This window comes from Malaya genurostris, chromosome 2 (assembly GCF_030247185.1).
Source record: "Malaya genurostris strain Urasoe2022 chromosome 2, Malgen_1.1, whole genome shotgun sequence".
Classification (NCBI taxonomy): Eukaryota; Metazoa; Arthropoda; class Insecta; order Diptera; family Culicidae; genus Malaya; species Malaya genurostris.
The window spans coordinates 317085606-317101264 of record NC_080571.1 but is presented as its reverse complement, the minus strand read 5'-3'; the positions used below and the strand labels follow the sequence as shown (position 1 = coordinate 317101264).

General features: G+C 37.0%; 2 protein-coding genes across 3 annotated transcripts; one reads left to right on the top strand and one right to left on the bottom strand.

The window, feature by feature from the left end:
- Window positions 1-3250: 3250 nt before the first annotated feature.
- Window positions 3251-7008, top strand: LOC131431213 (dymeclin). Of its 2 annotated transcripts, none has more exons than XM_058596794.1 (11): window positions 3251-3556; window positions 3661-3807; window positions 3867-4172; window positions 4234-4338; window positions 4405-4730; window positions 4797-4966; window positions 5039-5164; window positions 5231-5557; window positions 5629-5805; window positions 5871-5993; window positions 6066-7008. In XM_058596794.1, exons 1-11 carry the CDS (start codon window positions 3414-3416, stop codon window positions 6213-6215), a joined length of 2100 nt encoding a protein of 699 aa, XP_058452777.1. In that variant the 5' UTR covers window positions 3251-3413; the 3' UTR covers window positions 6216-7008. The 2 variants fall into 2 exon arrangements, with proteins under 2 accessions (XP_058452777.1, XP_058452776.1); XM_058596793.1 differs by having other exon boundaries at window positions 5623-5805; window positions 6066-7007.
- On the bottom strand, window positions 6984-14010 carry LOC131431214 (kunitz-type serine protease inhibitor HNTX-03141017-like). The gene is made up of 2 exons (XM_058596795.1): window positions 13539-14010; window positions 6984-7435 (listed from the first exon to the last, which is right to left on the bottom strand). The coding sequence occupies exons 1-2, from the start codon at window positions 13850-13852 to the stop codon at window positions 7324-7326; spliced, it is 426 nt and encodes a 141-aa protein (XP_058452778.1). The 5' UTR covers window positions 13853-14010; the 3' UTR covers window positions 6984-7323.
- Between the last annotated feature and the right edge of the window lie 1649 nt (window positions 14011-15659).

The following is a 15659-nucleotide window of genomic DNA, read 5'->3' as shown; positions in this document are numbered from 1 at the left end:
ATTATCACGCGCTTTGATAATAGCAGATATATTCAACGGTAGGATTGACTGTCCCGTTTTGCTCAACGAAATTAATATTAATGTGCGACCCAGAGCTCTCCGCAACAGCGCTTTTCTTCGACTTCCTATACGACGTACCAACTATGGCGCAAACGGTTCTATTATTGGTTTACAGAGATCGTTCAACCGCGTTTCATCTGGGTATGATTTTAATGTGTCACGAAGCAGAATACGTACAAATTTTCTGAATATTATTAGGAATTATCATTAGGACCAAATTGTGTCTGTTGATTGATTGTAAATAAATAAATAAATAAATAAATCTATATTGTACTGCGCGAACTAATTATTATCGGTACACCCCTTGTGTTATGTAAAAGTTTTTTTTTACTATTTGGTTCCCCCTCGTTTGTCAACACCGATCAGCTGCTTGAAGGGATGCCTGATTTCATCATAATATTTGAAAATGAATCGTCACAATAAGTTGTTGGATTACGTTGATAATATATTTAACTTTTTTAGCGATGTTAGAAGGTAACCATCTATTTTTCTCAACGTTGTTCTTCTAGACTATTTTTGATTGTGTTGGTAATTTTCACCCGAAATTAAGTGACGGCAGACCAGAAGTAAATATTGTAACAAAATGGGTTCGATTTTGTATTGCGTTGAAGGATGAGAAGTAGGCACACTTCTGTATATAGTTTTGGCAATATGTATTAAATCTGCATCCTGCAGGAAATTCGCATGGACGTATACAGATCAATACATTAGAGATAATTCTGTATGAATGGCATCTCTGTTTGTAAATGAAAAAATAAACACAGTCTAGATGACAGACAGGATGTTTTTGATAGGGTAACGTGGCGCCATCATGACACATGTGAGTACACACTTAAATTTTTTAGCTGAGTCTCGGCAAAAAATGCCGAGATTCGCTTAGCCGAGTAATCAGCAATCATCTCGGCAACAATAACATAACTGAGCGTCTCGGCACCCTCAAATTTGACAAACGTCAAATATTGCCGAAATCGCCAGCATAAGATTTACTGTTTGCTCAGTGAAACGTTCGCTGAATATTCGGCAATAAAATAAAACGAAAAAATGAAAAAACAAATTACCGAATCATCAGTAATTAAAAATCTAGTCAATTAATTTTGTTTGTAATTTCTAAACATTATAAACACACCATTCAGGATCAAAAATTCATTTTATTAACACTTAGAGGAGGCTTACAAATTTGTTGCCAGTAGTGCTTAAAGCCTCTACCTTAAAACATGTAGCATAATAAAAAGCGGCGTTTCCGGATGCGGCCACCTTGAGTCGAGCTGGAAATATGAAAATAAAAATAAATATACAAAAATTTTCAATATTTAATTATGCATATACGGTATTGTTCAAAAAATAAACTTGCTTTGATCTATTGAATTTGTCCATGCATTGGGTTATTTTTTCGCATATCCCCCAAAGTTTTGTCTCGAGGACTCTTTGAGCCCCGTGTTGGGTGTTTTTCCCTTATAATGTGATCTGATAAAGTTGCTTTTTATAAAGCGAAACATGTCACTATATTTATTGAATATTTTTACTTGCAAGTGGTTCCACGTTTCTTCGAAGATTATCCATTTTTTCACTCAAGAATTTCATCAGAAAATAATCGCGCAATGCGAAGCGAAAATGTAACGCGGCAATAAATGACAGCTGTCGTGCTGAATCTCGGCAACAGCTAGCGCATATTCCGAAATCTCGGCAAACGTCTCTGCTGATGTCGGCATATCTGTTGTTTACTGATAAATTCAGCAAGCAATTATGCCAAATTTCGGCAAAGTGAAGCATTTTTCCGAAATATCAGTGAATGCATTTAACGAAGTTCAGAAACATGCGTATTGATTACTGAGCAATCAGCAAATTTAGGTGTTGCTGATCAGTTTCGGCATTTTATTATGCCGAGCTCAAGAAATGGTTTTAAGTGTGTACTGTCCCAAATAAAGGACTATTTGAAATGTCCGTTAACATGATTGAAGAATCTAATTTGAGTGTCCTGTCTGTTAGTCTGTGTTATAGTCTTTTCACAATTTTACATAACATTTATATATGTTACCAATACATAACACTGCACAATGTGAATGGTGTTATTTCGAATGTTTCAATGTTAGTAAAAGGCAAATTTTCTTCGGTGATCCATTTTACTTCTATACTACCGGAACATATTGATTGATTTAATGCAGCTATTCAATTTTCTTGCACTGTTATTATTAAAGTTTCGTTGCTTCAAAATAGAGCATTGAATGTCGATATATACCACGGCGGAAGGTTGTTATAAGACAATGCTCAGTTACATTTTGAATTCAAATTTATTGCACATTGCTTTAAAGTATGTAGGATTAGTGTAATTATACATTAACAATGTAAAAATAGAGTTGTAAATTTGCAGTGTGTTCGATGAGGACTCGTCTGAGGGCTGATGCTCGCAAAAAAGAATATTGCTAATGATTTGTTCGAGAAACGTGAGAGCAGGCTATCTTGTTAATATGATGTCTTTGTTTTAATTTTACCTTAATCGGGTAAACTCAACGATCAAATAAGTCAACTATCTTTCGAAACCCCATTAAAGTATGTAAAAAACATTATGGCTAAAAATCAAGCTTGGTTAATATTGTATATCAAAGCACAGAGAACAGACATCCAAGTTGGAACAAACTTCTTCAAAAAAAAAACTGTGTAAAGCTCGATCACAAGAGCCCATTAGGGATTATTGGGCTGCTTGAAGCCCCTTCACAGTAGAATTGCTACTTGATGATAGCTTTTTAGAACGACCGTTAAATTTCTCTACTTGGATGTCTGCCCTCCTGTGACTTAAACAAACAATTTTCATGAAACTGAGTTTGGTTCGCACTTAGCTACGGTGATTCAGTTCAATAACGTTACCGCATAAACGAATCAAATATTGTATTTGAACGAATACCATAAACTAACTATACTTTATATCGTCAAACGTTATAGAGTATGGTTTGGGTTATATATGGAATGGTTCATTATGCTGGTCAAATGGTATTTGTATAAATTTATTTAATTTTATTTATTTAAAAACAGGTATCAAACAAACAGATTAACAGCAGTTTCATTTGGAATCAAGCGATAACGAAACTAGTAAAATCTGAGTACTCCATTCTAAGCATGTGGTTTCGAAAAGTCGTCGCCTCGCGTTTTTTTTGTGTTCGGTATTTTTTTATGATGGCTAAACGTCAGCAAAATTTTGTGCAGCTGTGGCACTGTCATCGGCAGAATCTGTGTATACTTATTTACTCATCGTCAGACACCATTTCGGATACGGAATAAATTTTTGTACCTTAAATACGCAAAAATTGAACCCTTGAGGGTTGCAAACTCCACCTGAGATTAATGCCATTCGGTTTACCATGGGAACGAACGTGAGTAGACAGGTCGATCTGGCCGAGAACGAATATCTCAAGCGATTCGTTGGCAAGGAACATATTCCGGTGTACAACGATGAATTCTGGAACAATTTCCTTCAATATCACATCAATCTGCCGACGAACAGGTACGTTGTTGTCATTCTTATCAGCATGGGTTGTTTCTTATCGGAAGAAGCGATGATTTGGTGTTGGTTACACATTTTCAATTTGTGATTTCTTTGATTTATAGCCAGGAGCAGTTAAGCTTGGATTCGAGACTGGAATCACTATGCCAAAGTTTTATAAGCCATAACTTATCGACTGGAAACTTTGGATCCTTGATCAGTCTGTATCTGATTAAGGTTTCAGAATTACTGGCACTATCGGATGCGGAAAGGTAGCTTGAGCTGGAAAATGGTTTAAAAATAGTGTCATAATTCTCGTTTCGTTTTACAGTTCGGTGCACATTTGGCAGGCTTTCAATGCTTTGTTCATAATTCGATGCTTGATCAAGTATATGATTGAAACTGGTTCAGAATATCAGCTTCTCCAACACTTCGAGGCTACCCCAACTAACGAAAGTTTGCAGCATTTAAATCGGGATGAAGCCGAAGAAGCGGGAGCAGGTGCCGTTGCGGCAGTAACCGTGGATCCTAAAACAATTGCTGACACGAAAACAGCGATTGCCAAGCTGGTTGAGGGAACGAGATTCGAAACGTTTCTGGAGGCATTGGTCAACATTATTGTTGTAATACCGGTGAAGTATGTCTATCTATTTTAAGCTATCGATGGGAAATGATGGATCAATATTATGATATTTCAGAGAATTCACATATCATCTGCATTTGGAAGCTGTGAACTGTTTGATCGTACTGTTGTCGGTTAGTCAATTTTCCCAGCATGGAACGGACAAATCGGCAATATTCAGGTAGGATTCGCTGGGGTGCATTATCTACATTTTTGTTAACAAACACTTCATCATGTGTTCTTTCAGGACTATTTACAAATGCCAACATGCGAATACGCTGATGAGCGCTTTACTTCACTTCTTGAGTCGAATGATGCAGGCACCGTCGACGATGTTTGGCTTCGGTAGTGGTGGTTCATTCGTGTTCGGAATAGCCGAATCGCTGTGGTCTATTTTGACGTTTGCACGTAAACAACCGGACGTTTTGTCTGCCCACGACTTACCTACCGCTTTTACTGAGCACTATCCGTTGGCCAATCAGAGCCTACTCTTGATTCTAATACTGACAAATCACTGCACTACAAAGGAAAACTCGTACCGGACCAGTCTGTTCGGTTGTTGTGATTCACAGGGTGAATATCGCTGTGTTTATGTTTCGATGTGAGACAGTCACTGAACGAAGTCTTTCTATTTCGTAGATTCTCCGAAAGACGAACCGATCACTTTCAAAATAGACTTTTCTTCCCTGTACAACACGTTGTGCCGAATAGTGACGATCGATCAGGCAACTTTGCTGCTCTATCTGTTGCTGCATCGAAACCAAAGATTCTACAAGTACGTGATGGCTCAGCAGAATCTGCAGCAGTTGGTGGGTTGAGCGCGAAAATTTATAGAATAAATATTTTAGTGCGATTCGATGATATTTGATTTCGCCTTCTAGGTGATTCCTATCCTTCAAACTCTTTATCATGCCCCGGACAGTACATCACATCACATCTACATGTCGTTGATTGTGCTACTAATTCTCAGTGAGGACGATAACTTCAACCGAAGTGTACATCAAATTGTAAGTTGGGAGATTTCCGGCTATCATTCGACTTGAAGTAATGATGAAATTTTCTTTGAATTTTAGATCCTCAAAAACATTACGTGGTACACCGAAAGATCGATTAGTGAAATTTCTCTCGGCGGTCTGCTTATCCTGGTAGTGATTCGAACTATTCAATACAACATGCTTAAGATGCGGGACAAATATTTACACACCAACTGCTTGGCTGCGCTAGCCAACATGTCGGGTCAGTTCCGTTCCCTACATCCGTACGTGGCCCAGCGATTAGTTAGCCTGTTTGAAACTCTGGCCAAGAAGCATGCTCGGCTTGATCAGCAATTGAAACAATCTGCCAACGGAAGTGCGTGTAACGTCAATATGTCCGTAACGGAGTCGACGTCGGATGACATGGTAGGACCACGATTTTGTTGCAAAAACTTTTCATTTCCAACTCGAACTTGATTCCACTATTGCAGTTACAGGATCTTTCCGTGCTGGAAGAGGTACTCCGGATGGTGCTGGAAATACTAAACTCCTGTCTATCGCATCAGTTGGTTTATTGTCCAAATCTAGTGTACACTTTGCTGTACAAACGAAATGTGTTTGAGGCCTTCCGAAGCCACTCGGCGTTTCAGGATATTATTCAGAACATTGATATGGTTTGTTTCACCGAAGAAAGTGTCGGAACTTGGACTGGTGGGTAATAATTTTGCATTGTTCTTAGGTTGTAGGATTTTTCTCGTCCAGACTGGTACGGGTCCAGGATCAGCGCGGGGAACTGGGGGTGAATGAAGTGTTAGAAGTGATATCGAAAGGAGCTAGTCAATGGTCCAGTGACCGACTGAGGGTGAGTTGTTTTTTTTATCCTGTCGGTTAAACAAACGTTCAAGTGAGTTCTGAAATTTATTTTGTTTTTCAGAAATTTCCAGACCTCAAATTCAAATACGTCGAAGAGGACGCGCCGGAGGAATTTTTCATCCCGTACGTTTGGACTCTGGTCGGCAATGCAGGTTGTGTGCATTTCAGCTCGGAATCGATCAAGGGCGTAACGACGGAAATCAGCTGTTAACCGCATGTGCCGCCCGGGTAGAGTCAACCTGTCATGTCATGCTGATTCTGCTTACTTACTTACGGTTTTTTGTTCTCTTCCACGGGGCTCGATTAATGCCGCAGATTGTTGTAACTCTTAAACTATGTAGAAAGTGCAAAGACACATTACTAATAGGAATGATACCTTGAATGCCCACAAAACGGTCCGTACCCAGCATTGTAAATCTTAAAATGCAATCAAAAAGAAAAATAGATTTTTAGTCTTCAAATTTCAAGTCATTCAAGTTTGAGCAAAACTCTAGCGTTAGAATACTGTTGGTAGCATTCCTCTTGGACAACTAGATTTTGGAAACCTGGTTATTCTGTTTTCTTCCGGATATGTTTTGTCCATTTCTGTGGTTGTTTAGTCTTACTTAACGAGCTCAAAATTGTTGTGCATTTCTGTATATAAAGCTGTTTCGTAGAGCTGATGCTGATTAAATTAATATAAAGATTTACATTTATTTACTTTTGTTATGTGACAGCTATTTTGTTTTTTTGGACAGTAACAGACAATTGATGATTAATATTTTTCGTTTATTTTTCAATAATTATAAAGTTCATCTTTAATCGAATGTAAAGCCTAGTATAGCATTGTAACCAATTTTTTGGAACAACGCATGTTGAATACATACTGTATAAAATTGAAAGAACAAAAAAAAAACAAACAATAATAGAGAGCGAATAATTATTATAGAACACGACGAACTTATTTCGGACAACGTGTTTCAATAAACCAGACGAAAGCTACTGATCAGTAAGAATTGTAGATTTTATTACACTGTTTATTTATTATTAAATAAATATCTTAAAACGAAAGTGTGTAAACGTGTATATAATACTAGAAGTTCAACGCATTTCAGCTTTCAGCTTAAAGCCTAAAAAGTATCACTTGGTGGGGCAGTTGATCGCGGGTGCGGGTTTTCGATCGAATCAGTGTGTCCAATGGACGTTTCCAGTGATCCAGGGTGCACAGTGGACGCCCTTCCCCGTCGTAAAAAAAAATCCGTTATCCGGAATATCAATTTGTACCGCAAGGTTTTGCCTGGGATCGATTGGAGCGGTCAGCTAGAAATCCGCCGCCTTGATCACACTCCTTTGCACGTGTCCATGCACTTTTCGTACGTCAGGAAGTTATTGGCATTTCCGTCGCAACCACCGAATGTGAACTCGTGGCATGTTTTGGACTCCGGGTCGTATCTGAAAAAAAAAACAACGAGAGAATTTGATTAGTCAATTGTTTTGTTCGAATTCGTTGAAGGTTTATTAGTTTCTCAGGGTGTGACAGCCAAACAGCTTGTCTTCACTATAGTCTTGGTCAGTCTATTACTAAGAATGTGAAAAAAATAAATACAATTACCTAACCTAACCTAGACCTAACCTTAAAAACGTCTGGCTAAAATTGCTATAGGGTAACGACTCCAGTCATCTTATATACGGAAACCAGCAGTCATCTTATATACGGAAACCACTAGTTAGAGTGAGATCTGTTGTCTCTGTTTGATAGATCGACTGAAATAGTAAGATGGAAATAGGTGCATTCGCTTCGAGTTTTCGCGTCGCTATAACAGAAGTATTGAACAATTTTATCTGCGGTTAAAGTTGAAAGTCGAGTAATTGGCAAAATAATATGGCGACTCTACTAATGAGTTGACTATTGGTACAATAGCCCTACATAAGATTATAATCGCTGTTACGAGTAAGCCCACATCTTTGAAATATTACTATTTTCAGACCAACGCATTGATTGCAAATCCATTCATCAAATGAATAAGAAAAATTTCACGCGATTAAACACGATTTTTGATGGTCGGTACATTATAATTATGTGACTTTTCAATCGTAAGTATCAATCAATAAATTATTGCTCAGAAACTGAAGATCTTCAAAAAGAAAACTTAATATAGTATGTTCATAATAAATTTAGCTTTTCAGAAATTGATAGGAACCCCCAAAAGCCTGTCTTGTTGTCAAAATGTTCATTATTACAAACTAATTTGCCAAGATTCATTAATATAAACTACTTCGGTCCGGGTTGGCCGTTCGATGCATCATCGGGTGCTGGTCTTACAAGCCAGTTGTCGTACATACTCAAAACAGATTCTCCGAGCTCGGCATTTTATTGAATTTCCGAACTATTCTGATCTCTCGGTAAAGCGAGTTTTTTTTTGCCGAAGTTTGGCATAATATTACACCGAATTTGTCAGCCGTTTGCCGAGATTTCGAGCAGTGTGTTAGCTTTTACTGAAACTCGGCGAGACACGCAAAACACCACGTCGCCACCAATCGTGGAGTTTCGCGATGGAAAACATTATAATTTGATTAAGGAAAAAGATTGGGATATTTCGTGAAAACGTACACACTAAGAATTAATTCCTTTGTTCGGTAATAATTTTGACGAGAAATTTCGGTAATCTATAGAAATGACCGATATTTCGGTACATGAGTTATATTTTACAATAATTATGCAATTTTTTACCGGACGATCAATTTGACGTAAATTTTCGTTACAGAATTTTGTAAATAGATATACAATTCATACGGTAAATCTGAATAGCCGCCGAGTAGGGTAAAAACCATACTGTCCGTATGGTAAAATTATCTTCCAATAACCGAACTTCTTTCAAAACTGATTGTCGTTAAACTAACTGTCAAACAGTTATTAAAATTTTCAGTAAGTGTCTTTTTATTAACCAAACAAAAAAATTCTTGAAGAGTACATCGAATGGATTGAGGTACAGGTGCTAAAGTTTTTAAAACATTAGAACCACTAAAAACTTTTTGTTTACTTATAGGCAGAAAATAATAAATCACTTTTCCACTTGCTGCCTACACAAATCGGTCGAGGATAATTTCTGGTGAACTCGACGGATTGTGCAGTGTTTTGGAAGGCGCTCATAATTCCGGTCAACCGGAAAACATTTGACCCTTTTTTCGTGGAATAAAACCATAGCCACAACAGGTTGGAATTTTCTTCATTCGTTTTTGTAAATTTGTGTTGTTTTTTGAAATCCGAAAATCCAGAATTTTAACCAAAAGAAAACAGACAAACAAAAAATTACTGAACAATCAGTTAGATCCATTTGGTTTACAGTTAACGGTAGTTGTTTGACACTTCAGCAATTACCGAACGATCGGTAATCAATTTAATTACTGAACTGATTACCGAACGTTCAGAAAATTCGGTAAAAAATTACCGAATTCTGCGAAATTTTCTTAGTGTGTAGTTAATAAAAAAACTATCTCTTTTCATTATACTCACGAATATCTGCTTATTTCCAGGTAGAGGCATTGAAAAGCACTAGATATAATTTTCTTTAGGGAACATCAAAAAAACATCCACGCTCCGCAACTTTAGCTATGTGTGATATTCATTAGGGTGGGACAAGGTTGTATGGGAAAAAGATGAAAAGGTTTATTTTCTCGCTGCACCAATTGTTCGTTTTCCTTTTGAGTCCCATAAGCATCATGCAAAATCTTAGCTCGATCGGAAAAACTATATTTTCGCGCTCGAGGTTTAAAGTTTGTATGGGATTTAGTATGGGGAAATTCACTTTTAACAAAAAAAAAATCGACTGGAGATCATCCTATGAACTCTAAAAATCAGTGCATGTGATATTTTTGTAGGAAATTTAACGAGGAAAAAAACTTTTGAAGACCGCAAAACAATCCGACGTTTGTAGAAAAAGTTATTAAAGGGTATCCGGCACAAGGTCCGAACAATGGCTCAATTCTTAATATATCTAGCACCACTGCTGCTAGTGAAAGTAATATGATGTGACTTCCTTTTAATGTGCTATAACGGTTGATCCGAGTTGTTTGATGTCTTCACGATAGTTACTCAGCAGAGTATAAAGATTATTTTTAAGTGACAAACCATGCTCCAAACCTTACTGAAAGACACAAAAAGTCATGTAAATTGTGTTTTTGTTTGCATAAAATAGTACCATCTATATCTTCTAAACTATAAGAAATAGAGAGTTTGTATATTCGGCAAAGTTATTGGATTTAAGTTTATCTAAAATATTGTAGAAGATTCCAAGAACCTATTTCTTCAAATTAAAAAGTTAGACTTTTTTGTGTCACAGTGAGCTTTGGAACATGGCTTGTCACCTAAAAATAATCCTCATACTCAGCTGAGAAACTTTTGTGAATACATCAAACAACTCAAATCAACCGTTATGGCATAATAAAAAAAAGCACAATCATATTACCACTACTAGCAGCAGTGGTGCTAGATAAAGACTGTTCCAGAAAGTATGGACGCAACCAAAAACCGCTGCCATTTCGCAATGGTTCAGAATCTGTCAATTTTTTCTTCTCTAACCACTTGTGCAGTTGTTTATTCGTTTTCACTCGTTTGTTTCGAAATGCGTGGACTTTCAGCAGAACAACGTCGAAAAATTGTATAAAAATGGTGCACAGAACGCGGGCTGTCACCGAGAAAGATAGCAAAAATGGAAGGAGTAAGTGAAAAAGCCGTTCGAAATGCAATCAGGAAGTTCGATGAGAATAACATCTTTGAGGATAAACCGAAAACGGGTCGAAAAAAAGGTCCTGCTAACCCTCAGTTGGATAAACGTATACTGAAGGCGTTCGAGCAAAAAAATGAGGTTTCAGTTCGGGGTGTGGCCAAAAAAGTGGGCACTTCGAAGTGAAATGTTCTTCGTGCTAAAGAACGTTTGAATCTTCGAACCTATAAGAAGCAGAAACAACCAAAACGTAGTCCGAAACAAGAAGCATCGATCAGGCCGAGGGTTCGAAAGCTGTACAATACGATTCTTGCTGGAAATTTGAACTGCATAATCATGGACGACGAAACCTACGTAAAACTCGATTACAAATCCTTGCCGGGACTACAATATAATACGGTGCGAGAAGGGCAAGTGTTAAACCAGTCCGAGACATCGATTGAAGTCGAAAAATTTTGTGAGAAAGCTATGGTCTGGCAAGCAATTTGTAGCTGCGGTAAGATTTCGAAACCCTTCATCACCACTGCTTCAATGAACAGCGAAATATACATCAAGAAATGTTTACAAAAACGACTTCTACCCATGATTCGAAGCCACAAGGATCCTGTTGTCTTCTGACCAGATCTTGCTTCTTGCCACTACTCGAAATCAACGGTAGAATGGTAAACTACCAAAAATGTCACTTTCGTCCCAAAAGACACGAATCCACCAAATTGCCCACAACTTCGACCAATTGAGGAATTTTGGGCATTAACGAAGGCACATCTTAGGAAACATGTCTCGGCAGCCGAAAGCAAATGTTGAGAATGATATTCTGTTGGTGTATTCTAATATTATCAGTATATCGAATAAAATTTGAATAGCTAACACTTGTGAATTATTTACAGCGAAATCAAAGTGCGTCCATACTTTCTGGAACAGTCTTTATATTAAGGAGTGAGCCATTGTTCGGACCTTGAGTCGGTTTTCCTTTAATAACACTTTCTACAAATTGCGGATTGTTTCGCTGTCTTCTAAAGTTTTCCTGCTCGATAAATTTACTACGAAAATAACACATGCACTGATTTTTAGAGTTCATAGGTTGATCTCCAGTCGATTTTTTAATAAAAAGTGAATTTCTCCATACTAAATCCCATACAAACTTTAAACCGCGGGCGAGAAAATATAGTTTCTCCGATCGAGCTAAAATTTTGCATGATGCTCATGGGACCCAAAAAGAACACGAAAAGTTTGGTGGAGCTGATATTAATATTTTGTCCCACCCTAATATTCATTTTATACAATAATGAAAAAAATACTTTTTATATTCAAATACTGATGACTCGGAAATTCATGATTCAATCCTGATTGGCACAATGACGCTGCCTTGAAACGTAGAGGCGCTGCTTGTTTAGAGATGATACTTTCAGCAAGAGCTGTCAAATCGGCAGGAAAAATTTTAATTACTTCACATCATAGTAGAAGTGGAAGAAAATGTGTGGTAATGTTGATCTTAATTTATTGTGCGAAAACTAACGTTTATTTAGAGAAGAGCATTATACTTGGTTCAATACCATTTTTCAAATGCCCGGAAATATCTAAAATAAATGGTATTTGATCGCTAAACAGTCTATTGTTCGAGAAATCATTATTGCACTGGTTTCTGTTAAAAAAATGCTGGTCCGAAAAAACCTAACCTTACCCAATTTCACACATTTCTGAAGATTTTCCATGTTGAATTGTAGTTTACACTAAAAAAAGTAGTAGTAATCATTTTGAAATCGATATTCTTCTACTCCGAGTTTGTTTTCATTGCTGGTATCTATTAGTACTATTGAATAAACAAAAAAATCGTTGCAAATCACTACTGCCGATATGAAAATTTTCGGAAGAATCTTCCTTTTCTTGGTTCCATTTTTCATTTTCAGGTTTCGCTACCGGTAATTCAGTTTTACGACAATGTGCCAATCGCCTTTGCCGAGCTAACAGCAAAATTGCTGCCGACAAGTTCGGCAATAATTGACAGCCGGATTGCCGAGATTCTCAGTAATCATACATTTTGCCGAGACAATTACCAAGCGCTCGGCTGTGCAAATCTCAGAATTGTTTTGCCGGATTCTCATTGTCAGTAGGATCGTAGTACTAACCACGCAATGTACTCTAAGAATTGGCTACCCTGTTGAAACTGAAAGGCTTAATTCCATAAGAGGAATGTAATGCCAAGACTTTGATTTTTTGGCAAGGTGAGTGGAAATGCTTTCTTGTAGTTAGATTTGAAGAGTTTACTTTCACGTATCATCCAAGTCAGTCGATGAAATAAAACGGTTCACAAAACGAAACAAAACAAAAAAATAGATCGATTTGAAATGAGTGAATAAAGTCAACAGCGGCCCTTTCACGAGCAATATTTTTGTCATTTCTAATGATGACTGAGTAATGATATTTTAAATTTGCATAGAAAACTGCACCATAAACGTTCATTAAAATGATATTATTTTTTAGTAATGACACTTTTAATGATCGTGTAAGTGTAAGTAACAAAAGCTACAACCGTCACTAAAGAAGAATACAATTATTGTTGACTTCAGGCAGTGCAAAATTCGACTATTTGAAGCATTGTACCTTTAAAAACATTTGTTTATAATCGATAGTTTGTTTTCAACTGTGTATAATACAGTTATTGGATACACAACAGACCTAATACATCTTCCTATTTGCTATATTTGGGAGATTTCACCACAACTTCCCGGCCAGTATTACGCGATACTTTCACCGTGATGCACGCTATTGCATCGTAGTACGGCGTCACAAAATAAACCCTAGTTCCGCCCGTTACTCATTCGTTTACTCACCTCCACCTGGGCAGAAGTGCTCGGCAAACTCCCTTCCGTACTGGCAGTTTGCATTTGTCATTTTTAACTCCGTACTCTACCCGATTACTGGGCAGTAGCAAAGTGGCCGGTTCTTCCCGCTTTCTTAACACACTGTCGTCGTCAAGATCGTCGTAATCGCCCAGATATTCCAACATTTTGTAGAACATTTTGCCTCCGACGGCTGACAGCTGATCCCACGCGTCGATCGGTTTTGCTTCACTGACACAAGTGGCCACTAGGAACACTATCGCCACCCCAAAAAACAATGCACTTGCACTTTTCGAATATTTCATTTTGATTTGTTGCTTCGTTAATTTCACTCTTCTGATTCACAAACTTCTGTTTTGTATTACTTTTTATAATCAAGTTTCTTGTGTAGCTTCTCTTTGAATACTGACTCCGTTCGGTGGCGAGATCTTATATTTATTATGTTGGTAGGCACGATACGAGTATTTCCTCAGGTACGCCATCCGCTCATATCTGTGTCTTCCGCCGTCTTCGCCGCATGGACAGGCCTATGAGCGTGATCGAGTGGAGTGCCATTACACCGCGATCGGTAGGCACGAGCTCGCTGTGGGTTACTGTATCGTGGGACAACTTTGAAACTCGATAGGAAACGATTGAAATTTCAGAGTTCAGCAAAATAGGATTCTTTAATTTAACACACAAAAGGCAATGGATATGGAAGGTTGTCGTAAAACTATTTATTTTTTCGGAAAACTGTTTTTGTAACAGAAAATATTTAGTTTTGCTCAATTTGTGTAGCGCAATCTAATACAAATGAATTGAAGCAGTGTTGCTAACTTTTTTATTAGGGAAATAAAATCCACATTCATAAAATGTAAACAATTTTCAAATTGAAAAATTGATCAAAACTGATATTTCATCCAAAAAGTCAGACTTAACATTCATTTGAGAATACATTATTGTTAAAAAAGATTGTTTAAAACGCAATCGTGCAAGCCACTTTGATGAACTGGTTGCACTGCATATATGAATTCATACATCTATGACATACGTACCGAATGAAATGTACATATTACACAAATTACCAACACAAGTTAACTTGGTTTACTCTTGATCCTTAAGCAGTGTTCATATCTTTCTCCATGCGGTAACATCAAAATAAGTGAACTGTTTCGCAAGAATATAAGTAAACTATAATGTTGTTTCCATTCACTCGAATAATGTTTTAAAACTATTTAATTCTACTACATTTACGTCATTATACACAACAACACTTTGAAATGTATAATAAACGTTTATTCACAGGTACGTATTTCGAATACTTTATATATAAGCAATTCCAGAAATGCTTAGCAGATCATCAGACTCGACCTTCTCCGATTTGGATAAAACTTTGCACATGGCTTCGGTAAGGCAAACCATAAGTTTTGAACCGATGGAGAGATTGTGACTCGGAACCCGTAATTGTACAAAAATGGCGTTCAGCAAGAAGTTGTAGGGAATCGATTGGACACTCTAAAATATATACACTGAAACAAAAAAATTGATTTTTTTTCTCAATAATTACAAAATAATCCGAAAAAGTTAAATGAAAAAAGAGCATGGTTTCAATTTTTTTTGATAATTTTCATTTTAAAGCTGTTATTAAAACCTTCAGATTGATGGCACTTTGAAAAATGAAGAAGTTACAACTAAAACAGTTTACGGGTCTCGTTACAATTCGGAAACCGTTCATCGTACAAAATGGCGTCCAGGAAGAAAAAAAACTATACACTGAAAAAAAATTGGATTTTTTTTCTCAATAATTTCAAAAAGAACAAAAAAAATTAAATTAAACAAAATCAGGGTTTCGATTTTTTTTGATAATTTTTATTTCAAAGCTCTTATTAAAACCTACAGATTGATGGCTATCCCATCCGTGGCTTTTGGAAAATGAAGAAGTCACAGCTAAAACAATTCACAGATATATTCGAAATTTCAAGTTCTCATTGAAAGATAATCATTTAAACAGTAGAATATTATCGACGACACGACCTGCCACTCGACTATCAAAACTGTATCGCAAATTTAACTACCCCTCAGTAACTGGTAATGTCAAAACGAAATCGCTTGAGAAAATGTTGGAACTGGCAA

What these genes read in the sequence shown, in the direction of transcription:
- LOC131431213 (XM_058596793.1), top strand. Translation starts at nt 3,414, where the DNA reads ATGGGAACGAACGTGAGTAGACAGGTCGATCTGGCCGAGAACGAATAT. An exon ending in AGTCGACGTCGGATGACATG is followed by an intron (nt 5,558 to 5,622) that starts GTAGGACCACGA and finishes CCACTATTGCAG; the next exon opens with TTACAGGATCTTTCCGTGCT. An exon ending in GGTCCAGTGACCGACTGAGG is followed by an intron (nt 5,994 to 6,065) that starts GTGAGTTGTTTT and finishes TTTGTTTTTCAG; the next exon opens with AAATTTCCAGACCTCAAATT.
- LOC131431214 (XM_058596795.1), bottom strand. Translation starts at nt 13,852, where the DNA reads ATGAAATATTCGAAAAGTGCAAGTGCATTGTTTTTTGGGGTGGCGATA. An exon ending in GCACTTCTGCCCAGGTGGAG is followed by an intron (nt 7,436 to 13,538) that starts GTGAGTAAACGA and finishes TTTTTTTTTCAG; the next exon opens with ATACGACCCGGAGTCCAAAA.